Source organism: Schistocerca gregaria, chromosome 4, assembly GCF_023897955.1.
Source record: "Schistocerca gregaria isolate iqSchGreg1 chromosome 4, iqSchGreg1.2, whole genome shotgun sequence".
Taxonomy (NCBI): Eukaryota; Metazoa; Arthropoda; class Insecta; order Orthoptera; family Acrididae; genus Schistocerca; species Schistocerca gregaria.
The window spans coordinates 734,441,065-734,460,541 of record NC_064923.1 but is presented as its reverse complement, the minus strand read 5'-3'; the positions used below and the strand labels follow the sequence as shown (position 1 = coordinate 734,460,541).

Sequence of the window (19,477 nt, the reverse complement as noted above, 5' to 3'; positions counted from 1 at the left end):
AAGGCTAAGAGATTATTTTTGCTCGAAAGAGTAGATAAGCAGTTGCTTGAATCCCACTTAAACAATGGACGGACATCAGCGTAAATTGCACTCTGGAGAAGTATGTGACAAGTTAGTGGATTAAGGACACAAAAGTCCACCATCGTTTAAAATGAAAAATCTAAAAATGCTGATGAATCAAAGACTGTTGCACTCTCGGTGCAAAAGAGAACATGCAAATGATGACAGGCAAACATTGGTAGAGATTAATGCACATGTAAAAAGACCAATGCACAAAGCACACAACATATCTTAGCAAAGGATCTAGCTGAGAAACCAAGAAAATTCTGGTCCTTCATATAATCCCTAAATGCGTTGAAGGCTACCATCCAGTCACTCGTTTAGCAATCTGGTGTGGCAATACAAGATAACAAAATGCAAGCTGAAGTTTTAAATTTCACATTTAAAAAATTGTTCACACAGGAAAATCATACAAACATACCATTGTTTGATCATTGCACAGACTGCTGCATGTAGGGCATAGTAATAGGCATTAGTGGCATAAAGAAGCAACTGAAGGAGTTGAAAGCATAAGTCTCCAGGTCAAGATAGAAATCCAGTTCATTTTAACAAAGAGTACTCCATGGCACTGGTCCCTTACTTAGCTTACATTTATCAAGAATATCATACCCAGTGCTAAGTCACAAGTGATGCCTGTATTTAAAAAGGGTCAAAGATCTGACAGTGCAAAATTGCAGACCAATATGCATAACACTGCTTTGCTGCAGAATTCTTGAACACATTCTGAGACGGAATATAATGAAGGACTTAAGAAGTAAAAGCTTTTGACGACAGATCAGCATTGTTTTAGAAAGCATTGGTTGTGTGAAACTCAGCTTGCCCTTTTTTCACAATTCCCTGCGAACAATGGATGAAGGCCAACAGGCAGTGTTTATATTTCTGAATTTCTGAGAAGTGTTGGACATGGCGCTCCATTAGGGACTTTTACAGGTATGAGCAGAGGGAATATATTCCCAGATATGTGAGCGGCTCAAAGACTTCTTCAGTAAACAGTATTTCTAATAGGTGTGATGAATAAAAAAAAAAAAAAAGTTGTGTGACTAGGACCTTCAGTCGGGTAGACCGTTCGCCGGGTGCAAGTCTTTCGATTTGACGCCACTTCGGTGACTTGCGTGTCAATGAAGATTGGGGGAGGGGGCGGGGGATGGTGTAACGAGTGACAGCTAGCCCTAACTGCATAAAATTTTAAGTTAATGGAGATACTAGGAAAAATAATCCTGTAATGTATGAATACAGTATTGGCATTATCTTGCTTGACACAGTCATGTCAATTAAATATCATCATCATCATCATCATCATCATCATCATCATCATCATCATCATCATCATTGTTGTTGTTGTTGTTGTGTCATCAGTCCTGAGACTGGTTTGATAGTAGCTCTCCATGCTACTCTATCTTGTGCAAGCTGCTGCTTCTCCCAGTACCTATTGCAACCTACATCCTTCTGAATCTGCTTAGTGTATTCATCTCTTGGTCTCCCTCAATTAAATATCTAGGTGTAATGTTGTAAAGCAGAATGAAATGGAACAAGCATATAAGAATTATAGTGAGGAAGGCAAATGGTCAAATTCAGTTTATAGGAAGAGTTTTACAAAAGTGTTGTTTATCTGTGACAGAGGCCCCAATAAAACACCAGCGCAACCCATTGTTGAATACGCACGAGTGTTTCGGATTGCACCATGTTGGATTGAAGGAAAATGTCAAAGCTATCAAAAGGCAGGCTGCTAGACTTGTTACCTATAGGTTCGATCAGCACTCAAATATTATGGAGATGCTTCGGGAATTCAAATGGGAATTTCTGCAGGGGAGGTGATGTTCTTTACAATGAATGCTATTGAGAAAATTTAGAGAACTGGTATTTGAAACAGGTTTTGGGTAAGGGTCAAGAATGTGAGATAAAGAAATTAAGGCTTGTACAGACGCGCACACACTCACACATTCGTTTTTCCCTCCCCACCTGCGAGTGGAACAGGAAGGGACTTGATTAGTGGTGGTATAACATACCATCCCCCACAGTACAGTGGCTTTCAGAGTACATATGTATATGCAGAAACGGAGCTCTGACTCATATAGGGAAGGGACAGTGAATGAAACTGGCTATGTCCTGTTCATTATCACAATATACCATATTTGCCCTGAATAAAGACCACCCCCCCCCCCCCCTTTAAAAAACTCCTTGAGGGAATTTTAGTTTTAACATATTGTGACTAATCAAAATTATGAACTGTTGATGTTAAAAAATCTGCTTCAGAAAAGTTAATGTTATAGGTTTCCTGAACTTATGCAATTTATTGATGTAACCAATGAGGGATAACTGAAGAGGCAATTATTGCAAGTGCTGAATTCCAAACCATTCTGTTTTTTTTTTTTTTTTTTTTTTTTTTTTACTTAAGTGTTTCCTAATATGTAAAGAATTACTAGGTCATGATTAAGTTATGACCTAATAGCACACTTTATATTGCTGTGAGTGAAACAAGTACCAATTAAATTTCTAAGCTTGCTGTCACAAATATCTGGCTGTTTCTTCTGAATATGTTGCAAGTTCCATGGATCCAGCTATGGTGGGACCTGACAATACAACTTTTTTTTCCACACACAGCTGATTTCACATATCTCCCTGCATGGGAATGTGACAATATTCCTTTGTTTCTCCCTTCCAAGCATACTGCCTAACCCATTGGCTGCATACAACCAGCAGCTGAGCCCCTCCCCTAGTTGTTTCCACCATACCTCCCAGTGACATCAACAGCAATCACTGCACAAAACATGTAAGTACCCCACTGGCTCCTATCTATACATTTCTCGTATCCTGCAGAAATTTATACTACTGTTAAGTATTTACCTAATTTTAAGATCAATTCAATTCAGACTACACGCGGATTAAGGCGAACTGCACTATAAACGTGGTAGATGTTCATAAAAAGCCAAGATTCACAGCATACATTCCTACAATTGGCAGTGCAAGTTTGCTGCCCACTCCCCACTTTATTCCCCACATCTGTAGTTCTCGGGCAAGCTGTTGTTGTTGTTTCCCCTTCAAACCTTCACGATACTTCAAAATACAGTGTGCTCCCAATTCTTCGTGTGCAAATTATTTATGCATAACAAGAAAAGGGCACACATATTACACACACGGGAACTGGCAGCACAAGCTGCCAGCTGCTAAGGGCAGCAGCGGACACTAATCCAGACCAGCAGCAAAAGACGACTGCGCCTAGCCATGTCCGAGCACATGCAGACATTTGTTGCCAATGCTGTTGCTGCTACCCGTCCAGTGGACATAATCCTGAATACATGTTTGAAAATATCCCGATTATACATGTTTTTGACAATTCATGCATCTTCTCCCCACATTACACCAAATAATTGGGAGTATGCTGTAAATAGTGCTGCGTCTGGGCACAACTCTAACTGCTCCAGCAGTTTTCTTCACAGCTCAAGAAATCTCAAGTTCTGCTCGAGCTTTTGACTGCCCCATCATCTTGTGACTTCTATTGGTTCTTCTTCTATGACCTGTCAGAGGTTTTAACGTGCTATCGAGCTTAATGATGGAAGTAACTGCAAAACACTGAATGCAATGTTTTGTCAGGCAATATGTAACAATAATTGTAATAACGATTCAGTCGTATTCTCGAGTTTTCGCTCATTCTGCAATCTAGTGGCATCTGCTGGTACAGTCTTCATGAAGGGTTTAGCTGCTGTAACTTATTCTCGCAACAGTAATTACAGTCAGTGTAACAGGATTGATTTCTTTTGTTGGTGTTTCAATACTTATTAACTTATTTTCTTGTTTCAGCTAAATATTACCCTCTTGTTTTCAAGCTGTTAAAAGCTGGCAATGTTTTATCCATTTTTCCAAAATGTGAACAAGGATTGAAATGCTCATTTGCAACCCATTTGGTTATATCGTTCAAGCAAGTACAAGGTGTGTAACTCTGCTCCTGCCGTTTTTCCCCAACATTTGAAGCTTTAACGAAACAAATTGGTTACACATGTATCATTCCAAGTATTTTCCATTGACTGCCACTACTTTCTCCTATCTTGCAGACAGTGTACGAATACTGCATCAAGAACATTGTTCATCTTTTTAAGCGATCCATGATCAATCCAATTTGTGACTTCTTCATGAGATTGGAAGTGTTTGTCAGCCAGGTCATGTGCCATTGATCTAAACAGGTTATAGTCAGAGGGAGCATGTCTGGAGAATACGGCGTTTGGGGTACGACTTTCCATTTTAATGTTTTAAAGTATGTTTTCACCTCTTTTGCAATGCGGGGTCGAGCGTTGTTGTGCTGCAAAATCACTTTATCGTGCCTCTCGCTGTATTGTGGCCTTTTGTCTTTTAATGCTCTGCTCAAATGCATTAACTACATTCAATAACTAACACCTGCGACTGTTTCACTTGGTTTTAACACCTCATAGTACATGACGCAGAGCTGGTCCCACCAAATGCAGAGCATGGTCTTTGAGCTGTGAATACTCTGTCTGGCTGTCGACATGGAAGCATGGCTGGGATATCCCCACGACTTTTTGCCTTTAGGGTTATTGTAATGAACCCATTTTTCGGCCCCAGTCACAATGTGATGCAGATGCATTTACGCCTCTGAAGCAACTGTTCATAAACGCCGTTCAATGTCTCTTGGTTTCAGCTCACACGGGACCCAAGTTCCTTCTTTTTGAATCATGCCCATAACTTTTGAAATGGCTTGCTGTGTCACTCCCACTAATTGTGACATTTCTCTCGAGTTTGACATGAGTCTTCGCTCAGCAAAAAACATTCTCTCTTCCACCACTATGCAGGTCTAGACGTTAAAATCACCATTCTTGAAGCATTGAAACCACTCATGACACATTCTTTCACTAACAGCGTCCTTACAATACATACCTGAGAGCATTCGATGAGACTCAGTTGCTGTTCTCTTCATACTGAAACAAAACAGTAACAACCTACCGCAAATGACAAGAATTAGGCTTATAAACTGAAATTTTCAATCAAGAATAACTTTATGATGCAGACACAAATCGACTAATGTTTGAATGAGGTTATGTTGACTGAGGTCCAAGCAACTGCTTGATGTCTGCAATCTGTTTCTTTCAACCACTACTTACCATTGTCGCCACCATCGGCAAACGATGGAAGCAAAGTCGTAGACCTTGTAATATTTTTCGAAAGACAACATTTTCCCCTATGGCTGTCAGCTTCACTAAAAATCAGCACAACCATTAATCCATCCATACAGGTGGGTACTATGTGAGAACTCTTACTGGAAATTTGTACAAATATAACAAGAGCAGTGGCAGTATTAATGCTAATTTCTTCTGCATTTCACGAAATTTAATTTTTAAGCTGTTATAGCTGCTTGTTGTGGCTAATTCATAGCTTCTCGAATGTCCCTTTAACTCATGCCATATGATTAAAATGTCATTCAATATTTAAGCATACTCTATACTGTATCAAGTGCTGTAGCATATTGGAAAACATTGAGCCTATTTAAATGTAAGTATTGCTTGTCCAGGCTTAAAAGTATATGTGCACTTCATCTCAATCGCCAAACCCTCATCTGTAAATGGAAGACGACATCTATATTAATCTATTACACAGCCCAACAATACTGACCTCAGTAGCAATAATTTAATTCGTGGATATAAGATGACTATCCCTCTAGATGACAAATTTGGAAAGAACCTAATCTTTTCATCGATTAAATATGGTACCTGTTGACTCTGGAAAAAAAAATCTTGGGAAAACTTAGTCTGGATGGGACAAGATGGATTTTAATCTCGTATCTAAAATGCATTCTGGAGGCATTCGGATCTTAGAGGATACAATCTGAGAAAAACAACAGAGCAACCAACGGAGTCCCTCTGCTTAGACACCTCCATAAAGGCAGCTACATAGTTGTGCTCATATAAATTGTCACAAAATAGTCAATTAAAAGCAGGAGCAGGAGTGAAATCTCTCCTGTACTGCAATAAATCTAAAATGATGCTGAGCCTCTGCAATAACCAGGGTGGGACACCGCTAAAACTCTGGATTTAGAGTTGTACTTTCTCCAGACCCAGTGACTCCAACATATGATATATGCAGATCCCCAATTGCATTGTGGTCCAGTTGGAGAAAAGGTGATTCAGAGGCAGATGAGCAACAGTATGGTATGTGGGTGAAATCGGACTGTAAGGAACTTACATGTCTGCAGCACCACGAGGAGCTGCCGCTGGATGGTGAGTGGCGGGTCTCCAGCCTCAGCACAGAGACTGGGTATGGGACTGGTCCTATAAGCACTTGTGGTCAGCCAAATCCCCTCTTGGCGAACAGCATCAATGATTTTTAAATAAGAATGCCTCACTGACCCATATACCATGCAACCATAGCCCAACTGTGAACGCATGAAAGCCCTATAAAACTGGAGCAGATGTGCCCTGTCTGCTCCCCAGGACCTGTGGCTGAGGTATTTTATGATGATCAGTGCCTTGGGGATTCTGGCTTTCAGGTCTCTCAGGAGTGGTAACCACAACAATTTTGGGTCGAAAATGAGACCCAGGAACCCCACTAAGTCTCTAAAATGTAGGATGGTGTCCCTCATATGCAAGCCAGGCAAATTACAAAGATGATAAGAACATTTTCCAGCCCACTCCTCTAACCTGTGCAATCTAAGCTGCAACTGATGGCTCACTGTTGCAGCACTGAAGGAAGAACAGAAAACAGTAAAATCATCCACAAATAAGAAGCACGGTACAGGACTCCTTACCGTGGATGTGATATGGCTATGGTAAAGAGGGTAAAACTTAAAACACTGCACTGAGGGACACCGTTCTGCTGCTCAAATCGATCTGACAGTGTGTCACCAACTCAGGTCCTAAAATCTGCTGCGACAGGAAAGACCATATAAAGATGGGGAGGTGACTATGGAAGCCTCATTGATGCAGTTGTGTGGGAATACGTTGTCTCCAAGTAGTATCATTTGCCTTACTCATATGTAAGAATATGCCGATACAGAGATGTTTATGTAGGAAAGCATGGTCTCTTAACAACCAGACCAGACGATGGCTAACCATTCGCTCCATGGTCTTTCTTACACTGCTGATTAAGGTGATACTCCGAAAACTAATGGGACATGTTCAGTCCTTTCCTGGTTTGAAGAGAGGTGTCAAAATTGCCCCTCTCCACGAGTTGGGGAAGTTATCTGTCTGCAGTGGAGGAGGATTTCCTTTGAAGCCATTGGCAAATGTCAAAGCATGCAGCACTGGATTTGGCTGTGACCAGGGGTAGTACGAGTGCTATCCACTAAGTACATTACGTTTTCATTTGTGTCCGTTAGGGGTGGAGCTAGCGCGGCCATCTTGGTGTTATGGCATTCCACCGCTCAGTTGGCATCCTGCCTCGTCTAGCGAGAGGTTCGTGCTGTACTCTGTTGAGTTACTGTGACAGTTTGAAATGTCAGCGTTAATTGAAAATGCCGCAAAGTGTGAAGTGCGTGCCGTAATAAGGTTTCTGACTGCAAAAAACTGTACACCGATAGAAATCTATCGGCAGCTTTGTGAAGTGTATGGGGACAACATAATCACTGAAGGTGGAGTGCGTCAATGGGTCATAAAATTTAAAAATGGCTGAACTAATGTTCACAACGAAGAGCGAAGGGGACGACAAAGAGCGAAGGGGAAGACCCAGCATAGTGACTGCCGAACTTGTCGAAAAAGTCTATGCTGCGGTCCGTGAAAACCGTAATTTCACAATAACTGAACAGCGAATGGCTCCAGCGTTAATGTTTTTGGACGCTTACGAGAAAGATGGCGACTCCTTACTCGATCACATCATTACTGGTGACAAAACATGGGTTAAGCATGTGAACTGCTAGACAAAATTGCAGTCAATGCATTGGGGGCACATAAATTGCCCCAAAACCCAAAGAAATGCATGCAGGCAATGTCGGCAAGGAAGGTGATGGCGACTGTCTTTTGGGACAGAAAAGGTGTGATTTTTGTGGATTTCCTGGAAAGAGGCACTACAATAAACTCAAAGGTATTGGCAAACTCTGCACAACTTCAGAAGAGCAATACAAAACAAGCGCAGGGGAAAGTTGGGCTCAAAGATCTTGCTGATTCACGACAACACCCGGGCCCACACAGCAAATGCCACTCGTGAAGTTCTCGAATCTTTTAAGTGGGAGTTTTTTCCTCACCCGCCGTACAGTCCCGGCCTGATTGAAGGTGCAGGCGGCCGAATTTTACGACGAAGGAATTTCCAAGCTCGTCCATCACTACGATAAGTGCCTTAATTTAAATGGCAACCATGTAGAAAAGTAGTATTTAAGTGTGGCTTTCATCTGTATATAATAAAAAAAAATTCCAATACTTTATTATTTATTTTTAATTCCAAAACGTAATGTACTTTGTGGATAGCCCTCATATCAAAGTCTCAGACAGAACAGTCTCCAGCTCCCCACACAGAGAAAGGTTAGTAGTTGTACGTCTCAGAACTCGTGGATCTAAAGTTAATTTTCCCCCCCTCTACAGTCACACAGTAGTGATGAAACACCGGATCCTGGCTGATATTGGCAGTAGTTTTAGCAAAATCCTCAGCCAGCATCTGAGCGATGTCTCCAGGTGGTGTTTGGAGCCACTCCTGTTTCAGAACTGGGGCTATTGGTAAATAACTGTGTTCAGCAGAAATCCTCCGGCTGGCTTCCCATACTTTGGTAAAGGAAGTGGAATGGTTGATGGTGTCCAGGAACACTTGCTATGACCTTTTCTTACTCTCCATAATGACACACTGAACCTTCGCATATGTGACTCAAAAGACCCCGAAGTTGTCTGTTCTCGGTTGGCATTTAAAATGTTTAAGAGCCGCGTACCTGTCCTGGATTGCTGAATGGCACTCATCTGTCCACCAAGGTACAGTACATGTCACCACCTCAGTAACCGAAAGACTTTGGGACGGATAAGTCAGTGGCATGATGGACCACTCATATGATGTGATCCTCGTGACGTGTGTGAATTTCAACTGCAACTGATTGCAGATTAGTGGCCAGGAGGAGAGCAGAGGACTGGTGTGCATGATTTACGAACACAGCAACAACTCCCTTGACCCTTTCCCCAGTCAGATCATCCTTGCAATAGATAGTACAGCCCTGTAAGACAGAGGCAGCAAATGTTCAAAATGCATTTGCTGCAAACAGATATACACTGGGCGTTTCTGCGCTAGGAGCTTCAGTTCCTCCACATGGATACTGAACTTATTAATGTTCCACTGAAGGATGGGAGCCTTTTGTCACAGGAGTAGCACTTCCACCTTTTCTTTCCACATGGGAGGGGAGCCTACCGTATGAGGTGACTGAGCTTTGGGGCTAGATGATTGCCTCAGTCTGACATTAAGTTCCATTTGCTCTGATGAAGAATCAAGAGATACATCAGAGAGGACATGTTCGACATCAGACAGTGGATTTTCTGTCTGTTATAGGCTGATGCTTTGGCTTGCATTTTTTGTCCTGAGTGGGCTTTGGGGCCACAACTGTCGCTGCAACACTTGCTGGTGGACCAGGCTGAACCTTTGGAGGGGCAGGGAGCTCCACAACTGTGTCAACCACAGACTTGTCTGCAGTCTTGGGTGGCGGTATGGGCTTCGAAATAACTGAGGCAGAAGAAGTGCACTGGCAGACGCAGGTACTAGTGCTGACACTGGCAGCCTCCATTTGTGCAGTAGCATGTTTTGGGACTGACTGTTTAATAACAGACGCCATGGAGACAGCTTACGTTGGGGAGCTCCATGGCCTTAAAGATCTTTGTGGCCTTTTGGCGCAGTACGAATGTAGTAGTGTGGACATGTTGGGAATGTGGGTCTCACGGGAAGCATGCAAGGAATAAGTCCCTGCAGTCGCGCTATCCTCTGTGCCCTTGGTGGCTCAGATGGATAGAGCGTCTGCCATGTAAGCAGGAGATCCCAGGTTCGAGTCCCAGTCAGGGCACACATTTTCAACATGTCCCTAATGAAGTACATCAACGCCTGTTTGCAGCTAGGGTGTCCATTTAATTATCGTTTCATTACAATTCTGTGTTATCTAAACTGCAAATTGTGATGGAGGTCATAAAGAGTACTCTTATCTTTCATGCGACTTATTGCTTTTGTGATCCTTACTAAAGTGTGCGTCATTTATGACGGCGGCCGAGTTTAGGTTCGTTCTGCGCATCTGACGTCACGTGACACAGTCAGCCTATGAACAGAGAACGACGTTGCCAGAGCTCGACTGCAGTGCAGAGCATAGACGAGTGTCTTCAGTTTTAGAAACGTTCAGTCATAAATAAAGTAATTGAACAAAAGGAATGTCTTGATAGACTTTCTATAAAAGAAAGTTTGGAAAAAGCATTCTTTATACCAATTGCTTCATATTCTATTAATTAATTAAACCAAAAAATCAATAAGCCTCCTAATTCAGGTGATAGCAAGGAAATTCATTCTTACTAACCGCTTTTTCGCAATAAAGAACAGCGGTAATTTATTATTTCCTATCTTACTTTGACGAAACTTGAGTTATTCTTAGTCATACCAACAGTGTTTGTCAGTATTTTGCGTGACACTTTAAAGTCCTCTAGTAATAAAATGAAAGGATGAGCTGCATTAACGTAGTGGTTAAGGTGTTTGGCTGATGGGCAAAGGGTCCTGAGTTCAAACCTTGTTTGGTGCTTAAAATTTTCTTTATTTAAAAACAATATCAAAGTGTCTTACTTCATGAATTTTATTCGTTAGAATGTAATTTTTTGAAATTTCTAGTGGCAACTAAAATCGACCATACGGAAAGTATACGCTGTGACTTTTACCTCTGCAAATTCTTCAAAATTTCGCGCAATGGTTTACTACATTTAATGTTGCACAATAACTGCATTGAACATTGAAACAAAATTTAATAATTTATGGGGGGAAGGTATCAGTCAAAAAGATGTGTAAAAATCAAATACTTGGGCCAAATAGTTTTTGTGAAATTGAATGATAAGTGTGTCAAAGCAGTCGGAACACTGTGTGTCTGCACAGGTGAGCAGTGCAGTGATGACAAAATCGAGCAGAGTGCGGAATATGGGGAGCACGTCTCTGTAGCAGCAAATGGGTTAATGCGGCCGTGATAAGCCACCACTTCATAAACTGCACGTCCCCCCGAAACCTAAGTTTGCACTATACTATACTATGGCGCTGCTTGTCTCGGCGCGTGCAACTTGGCAATGCAGCAATCTCCCGCGTCTGGATGGGCATGCGCGAGCCACCAAGATAAGAGAATTGAACTATAGTTGATGGCTTTTGGAACTTTAGGAACTGAGTGCCCCTTAGCCCAGCACTAGCGATCAAACAATGCCTTAGTGTGGGGACACGAGTCACTGTTGAACTGCTGCACAGGGTAGTCACACACTACTGCACTGCAGATAAGTAATGTGCAGAACATGATAGAAAGTGAAATAAATGGTTTAAAATATTAAGTCAGTTCGTACAACAACAAAAAATTATTTCATGGAAAGGTGCGCAGGATTAATTAAGAGATTTATGATTCATGCAGTGTCGTGTTTCAGACTCGGTAATTGTAATGAAGAAACATACTGTTAGTAGAATATCAGTGAAAAGGCTTCCAAGATCTGTTATCTGAATCATTAATGTGGAAAATGCAAAAAACTGTTAAAGAAGACTGGATGAGCATAGGCATTATTATGGAAATGTGCTCATATTAAAGGAACAATAAAACTAAGTAATTTGACTTTTACTGTTGTTATTTTACACTGACATTCCTTCTTTAATTCAGTAAATAAAATCTTAAAAGAGACATGTATTCATATTGGGCACATGATCAGGTTATATTTGTAATGCTCTCTCAGCAAAGCCACAAAACTCTAATCTGATAGCTGCAAAATACTGATTATCAAAATTAAAAAGACAAGGACAGTCTTATTACAAGATTCTGTAATGCTTTAAAATTGCACAACTGAAAATAACATGAACAATTAAACAACTGAAAATCCAAGACAGAATTGCAACAATAATATGAAATAGTTAGATTGTTACTAACTATATTGAGGAGACACTGAGCTGCAGACAGGCACAATGAAACCACTGATATACAATTAAGTTTCCCACCAAAATGCCTTCTTTGAAAGTAGAAAATATGTCATGGGTGATGGGGGTAAGAAAGTGGTGTGAAAGTGGCAGGGAGTGGGAGGGTAGGGACAGTAGGTAGGGGTAGGGGAAGGTTTAGTGCTGCTTGTGGGAATATGCAGGGACATGGTAAGGATGGGGTAGGGGCGCTAGGTGCAGTCAGGTGATTTTTTTTTTTTTTTTTTTGGGGGGGGGGGGGGGGGAGTGGAAAGGGGGAGGAGTAGAGAAGGGGAAAAAGACTAGTGAGTGTGCTGACAGGACAGAAGGCTGTGTAATGATGTAGTGGCGGTAGGGAAGAGGATCAGTAGGTAAGCACAGACTAGTGAAGCTGAGTCCAGGGAGTTACAGGAAGGTAGGATGTACTGCAGCGAATTTCTCACCTGCGCAATTCAGGTTGCTGGTGCTGCCAGAAAGGATCTAAATGGTTTAGGCAGTGAAGCACTCATTGGACTGAAACACAGTATGTTGGGCGGCGTGTTCAGCAATTGGGTGGTCCAGCTGTCTCTTGGCCCCAGTCCATCGATGGCCATTCACGCAGGCAAACAGCTTTCTAGTTGCTAGTTGCCATTCCCACATAGAAAGCAAGAGACCTAGATGCAAGACCTGTCCCATATATCTTCCCACAACTACAAACTCCATTCCAGTCACTGGCATGTCCTCTCCCATCAAACACAGGATTTGCGTGAAAGCAGCTATGGGGTCTACAAACTAAGCTGCAACCACTGTGCTGCTTTCTATGTGGGAATGAGAATTAGCAAGCTGGCTGTCCGCATGCATGGCCACCGACAAACTGGCCCAGAGACCGCTGGACCACCCAGTTGGTGAACATACTTCCCAACATAAGGTGCTTCACTTTTATCACTTTTTCAGTGTCTAATCTGTCTGGCTTTTTCCTACCAACACCAGCTTCCCCTGCAGTATGTTGCCCACATCCCCCTGGTCTCAAACTTTTCTAGTCTCTATCCTCCACCTACCTATCCTCTTCCCTGCTCCCACCCCAGCACCACACAGCCCTCTATTCCAGCACCACACCCACAGTCTTTGTTCTCCTTTCCTTCTCTCTTTTTCCACTCTCTCCCCAACCACCCAACACCTTCTCACTGCACTGTCTGTGACTCATTATCTCTTCTATAAGTCGAGCAGCAATCTATTTTCACAAAATTGCCAACAGGAACAACTGGAAAGGTAACATGTAAGATACATGAACCTCTTTCAGGTTTATTTAATCAATCAATTGTTACAACCAAGGAATTTCACCTTTCGAGATGGTAATACAGTCACCGAGATGGTAAGACAGTCACACTCACAGCAGCATGATCCAAGACGAGTTTTAAGATGATGAACTAGCACATCAGTCTTTATTATTGAGCTGAACATTAGCAGATTTTGATAGTATTGTGTGATTTTGGTTTGTATTGAGCAGACGCTTCAAGTTACTTTTCTGTCGTCACTAAAAAAAGTGAACAGTTTAATGGGGGAGTGAAAGAAAATTCGTGGATCATCTGCTAATATTAAATTTAAGGATGCAGGAAGACTATACTTAACACAAAGGGTCGAAAGAAGGGGACCTGCCACCAATATGTAAGATATTGTCAGTCCGGCACCACAACCACGTTGCGGGCTTGGGTCATTACATAGGAGGAAACAATAGGTGAGCTGGGTATAGCCAATGCGTAAACGGCATAAAACAGTGGACTCCTTCAAAGAGGGATGGAAAGAAGTGTTCCAAACTGCAGTATTCTCCTTGATTGTGCAGAGTTTATTAATATGAGCAGTAGCGCTCCAGATGGGCGCTATAGACTGTTGGGCAAAGAGAGATTTGATGTAGATCTGCAGATCCACAGCTGGAATCATGAAGGGAAATGGGGGTAAGTATCTGCTTCTCTAGCCAAACTGTCAGCCAATTTAACCCCTGGGACTCCCACAAGACTTGGGATCCAGAAAAGGTAAGTGAACAGATGGAATGCTCAAGGGCAGAGGGGTGGTCATGGATGGCTGAGATCAAGGAGTGACGAGAGTAGCATTGATCGATAGCCTGCAGGCTGTTTATGGAGTCTGAACAAATTAAAACTCTATGGAGGGAGGCCTGAGAAACAAAGCGGAGGGCCCTGTGAATGGCTAGAGGCTCTGCTCTAAATACACTAAATGATCCTGGCAACAAATGGTGCTTGAAGCCAGTAGGAGACGTGAAAGCACATCCCACCTTATCAGTAGTCTTAGAACCGTTAAGGGTACAAGATGGTGGCACCCTGGAACTCTACAAGGATGGCACAGACAAGATGCCGGTAAACCATAGGAGCAACAGAGACCTTAGGACCCTGGAAGAGATTGGTCCTAATCCGTGGTCTAGGCACTGTCCAAGGGGAGGGGAGGTTGTGTATGGGAGGAAAGACATGGTGTGCAGTCCAGTGAGTGCAGACGGAGTCCCTTCAGAGGGTAGTGAGATGCATGCCAACCAGCAATACCACCTGTGGGCAGTTGTTTGGAGGGAGACATCCCTCATTGGTGAAGAGCACAGGGTACACAGGATGGTCAGGGAATTAGCGAATGGTGACTGCATAAGGAACAAGAAGTTGGCTCCGTCGGATGTGTAGAAGGGGAATCCCTTTTCTGTGAGTAGTATATCAACAGGACTAGTGCGAAAGGCACCAATAGCCATACACACTGCACAATGATTAACAGGATCATGGAGTTTCAAAGTGGAAAGAGCTGCTGAGCCATAAACCTGACTATCATAATTGACCAGAGCATGGTAAATATGGAGAAGAGTGGAACGGTCTGCACCCCAAGATGTGTGGGCCACGAGGCAGAGAGCACTAAGCTTCCGCATGCATGTAGTGTTTAGGTGGCAAATGTGGACCAGCCACGTCAGCTTGTTAACAAAAATAAGGCGCAAGAAATGGGACTGTGCTACAACATTGAGGAGCTGGTTGCCTAAATAAAGTTCTGGATCAGGGAGTACTGTGGGTTGATGACAAAAATGCATAACCCACATTTTGGAGTAGGAAAACTGGAAGCCATGGGCAGTGGCCCATGCAGAGGCCCATCAGATGGTGCCTTGGAGCTGGCACTCAGTAGATGCCACCGAGTGGGAGCTGCACCAGATGCAAAGATCTGTCAACGTACAATGCAGGGGTAACCAGAGGTCGCAAGCCCATTTATGGCAATGAGGAAGAGTGTGACACTTAGTACAGAACCCTGTGGGATACCGTTCTCCTGAATCTGAGGGGGTACTGAGTGAAGTGCCAACTTGAACCAGGACCATATTCAGAGATTGGTGAGAAGTGATAGACACTGGGACATTGCCAAGATGAGCACATGCATGAAGAGCTGTGGTTTGGGTGGTGGAAGGAGCTTTGATCAACAGGGAACCTGACGGCATCACCACTTCACCAAACTTGCCCTCAATATTTTCCACGAAAAACAATGGCTTTGTGGTGGTGAAAGTATCCCCATCCATCTTAGTACAGACGAGGCAACTGGGAAAGGGTTTCAGCCCAAGATCGCGAGCCTGGCTCTCCTCCCATGGGGTAGCCAGGGAAGGGAAGGCTGCCAGGTCATACGAGGCAGCATTTAAGGATCCTACACCATTCAAAAAGACGCCCGTGTGAGAATGGCCGGATTTTTGTAGCTTGATATGCTCCATGTGCCAAGCATCTGCCCTGATACCACCCACTCCAACCAGGGACTCTCCCCATGGGCGCCACCCAGCCACAGCAAGGGCCGCCTGGTATGGCAGCTATTGCCAGGAGTTCTGATGCTCCAAGAAGACAAGCAACCACTCCTTGGCATACATGGGGAGGAAACAGCTCAGGTATAAGTAGTGTGATCCCTGTGTTGTCAGGGGGCTCAGCCATATGGGTGCATAACAGTCCTACCACACGGACTTGCTACACATGCTGGTGACCTAGCAGGGTGAAGGAAGCTACACTGAGGAACAGAGAAGGGAAGGACGAGGGGAGGAGGGGGGAGAGGAATCCACATGCTAGATGCTAGGGAGGGAGTTCTTCCCCATATGGGTCACACTAAAAACAGGAAATTTTGAAGTAGAGATGAAACTTCAAGTGGGGACAAATGCCAAAAGGGTGAAAAAACAGGCAAAAGGAACAAAATTGCAACGAATACAGGAAACCAGTGGAATAGCCAGATCGACATAAGTCAGAACACCGAGAGGGGAAGGAGGTGGGAATGGGGGGGGGGGGGGGGAGAGGATAGGGAGGGCTAAGGCAGGGAGAACGAAATACAGCTATGAAATGAAGAATGAGCTGCAATAGCTCGGGTCCTCATGAGCACCATACATGAACTCACGAAAGAACCGTGAGCCCCGGGGGATTGTGTGAGATCTAATCAAGATGAAATTTATTTCACATGGTGAGAAGAATGAATATTTGATATATCTGATTTCATTTCAGACACGATTTAAGAAAGTCACATATTTGCAGGAAGAGTTGATTAACGCATTCCAGATGGGAACAGTATAAGGAGAGAAGTGTAGTCTTTTTCACAGGAAACAGTAATTCCAGAGCTAGCTTGGTGGCCCAGGAAATCAATCTTGTAACTAGGCAATGGGATAATTATAAGCAGTATACGCTGAAATCAGATCAGCAGTTTACTTATGTAAGAGTGTGCAGACATTTGTCATGAATGTCGAGCTGTAGGGAGAGCACATTTCACATGGTAAGAACAGCAACTGTCAAAATATCAATACTGCTGTTTATTGACTGACTTTAAAAGTACTTGGGTATGAAGCTGGCCTTCAGCAAGATTGATGTCAGCACCAAGGATATTAGAACAAGATTTAGTAAAGGACTGTTTGAAATTTATCTGTGTGACTAAGTTCAGAGCTTCCGAGGTAATTTCAACAGTTCAGTAGTTCAGTCTCATCATGGGTCAATAACTGGAAATATTGATATAAAATCCATGCAAGGGGGGCAGCAACAAAAGGCCATGCTAGTAGTGGCTGGCATCTAAGAGAAGTTTTTGCACAATAGGTTGCAAATATAGTTTTCATCACATTTAATCAGAAAAACTTTGAGGAAGATACGGTTCTTCTCCCATCGGCATTTCAGTGCAATGTTATGTTACCCACGTTAGATCTCTTGAGGTAGGTGGCCATTTATGATTGTAGATAAATGATGCAACTGGCCATAAATACTTTTTAAATGTTTTATTTTAGAGTTATAACCAGTTTCTAACTATCATGCCAATCTTTAGATGGCTAATATTTTCAGTTGCATAAATGTTTTTTGATCATCAGCATATCATCTGCTTCTACACTGTACAAGAATATTTGGTATTTAGTGCCACTTTATACTTTGTTTCAGCAATAAAAACACACTAAAGTGCTAGCATTTATTTATAAAAAAAACCGTGAAATAGCTGTATTCACTTCTGTAAGTTCCAGTAAATGGCGATTTGTTTCAAACCACCTTACATCAGCGAAAAAAAAATTATTTCGCATTATATCTAAATAAATGCAAGCACTTTATTGTGATTTATTGATGAAACAACTTATAAAATGGCACTAAATATTCAAATATTCTTGTGCAGTGTAGGAGCAGAGAACACGCTGTTGATCAAAAGCTCTATATAACTGAAAATATTAGCCATTCCTAAAGATGGCCCTGGTAGCCCAAAACCGTTTATGACACTAAAATAAAATATTTAAAAAGTTTTTTCGTGGTTGCACCATTCACCAATTTCAGAGTAAACACAGCTAACCAATTTTGATAGTAGTGGTATGATTTCCTTAAATTCTGGTATACAGCTAGCTGAATTACCTAATATTCTTTTTACATGTATCTATGAAACAAGACACCTAAGAATGCGTCAACTGGGGGCCTCATGATACTGAGCTACAAACTCCCCCACATCCAACATTTTACGTAATGCATACCTAACTCCCCCCTACAGCAGTCCCACCACTAGAATGCTGTCTCGGGAATGATCAATGTTACTTTTTCATCAGCTGATTCAGGTGACTTAAGTATTTGCAGTTCTTGGTACAATTATAATCACATGGCTTTTACTCAGTAGCCTTACACAGAGCATATGCTCAATCATAATCACTTTTATGCAATGCCACAGGAACAATGCTTTCAAATTCTACAGGTAATCAACGTAACTTACAAATCACATCAAATTTATTTTATGTTTATATTTGCATTACATTACTTATCTACAGCTCTCATTTTTCCTTGAGATTCCTATCTGATCTTCTGGACACCCTAAAAGTCTTCATATTTTACTGATCTCTCCGTTCCTTATTCACTACATTCCTCCTCTCATTTATTTGTTTCTCTGTGACTAAATGTTCTCCCAATTTATTTTTGCTCAATTTGCATTTACACAAGACACATTTAGCAGATTATTATGCTTGGTGAAGTTTTTACTTTTCAGTATTGCTTTCAGTTTCTGAGTGCAAGCCTATCCCCTTCTTACCATTATAAAAATATTGGGTTTTGACCAACATACAAGAATTTCTGCGAAGAAGAAAACGAGTCTCATGGCAGGCTATCTCCATGATTCCAATGTTGCAATAACATTTCAATACAACATTTAAATGCCAAATATTTTCATTCATACTTACACCATTTGTGTGAAAAAATGTCAACTAAAAAATCTCAAGCAGGAAAACTGCAGCCAGCCACACTATTAAATGCATACATTATTCCACCATAACTAGTTTTGGGCCTGAGCCCATCGCCAGATGGCAGCGTTGATTCTTTGTACAAATATCACATTATTTTGCTCTTTAGGAAAGGTTTATTTTTGTATTACAGCATAGTGGTATGCATCTGTGGTCGTGGGTGCAGACAGCTAATCTATAATGCGCAAAGAAATCAAGGCAAAAATAATGTGAAGTTTGTAAAAGATATCCTTGCTGCCATCTGAAGATGACAAAATAGACAAAATACAGCAGTCGCCACAGAAGTGTGGCTGGTCACCGTTTTTCTCATCAGTGAGATTTACTGGAACAACCACAGTATTCTCACCCCATTACAGATAAAATAACGTAAATAAATACTTACCACTGCTTCATATGATGTGAATTTAGGTTTCATATCTCTGCCATTAAGTGTAATAAATGCACCTTTGTTCCCCATCGAATCACTGAAACACAACGTCATTGATAAACAACTCAATGTTTAACTGGTAACATATATGTAAGTACCACACACACAATAGTGGAAAGACTTTATGAGCGTGCACACGCGCACACACACACACACACACACACACACACACACACACACACACACACACACACACACACACACACACACCA

At 42.2% G+C, this 19,477-nt stretch overlaps 1 protein-coding gene across 2 annotated transcripts in view; it reads right to left on the bottom strand.

Annotated features, from left to right (window-relative positions):
- Positions 1 to 19,477, bottom strand: part of LOC126266618 (serine/threonine-protein phosphatase 5) — an 86,462-nt gene that overhangs the window by 4,474 nt on the left and 62,511 nt on the right. For both annotated transcript variants that reach the window (XM_049970965.1, XM_049970964.1), the window contains one exon: positions 19,221 to 19,302. In XM_049970965.1, the coding sequence (XP_049826922.1) occupies positions 19,221 to 19,302 (82 nt within the window). The remainder of the gene's footprint in view (positions 1 to 19,220; positions 19,303 to 19,477) is intronic.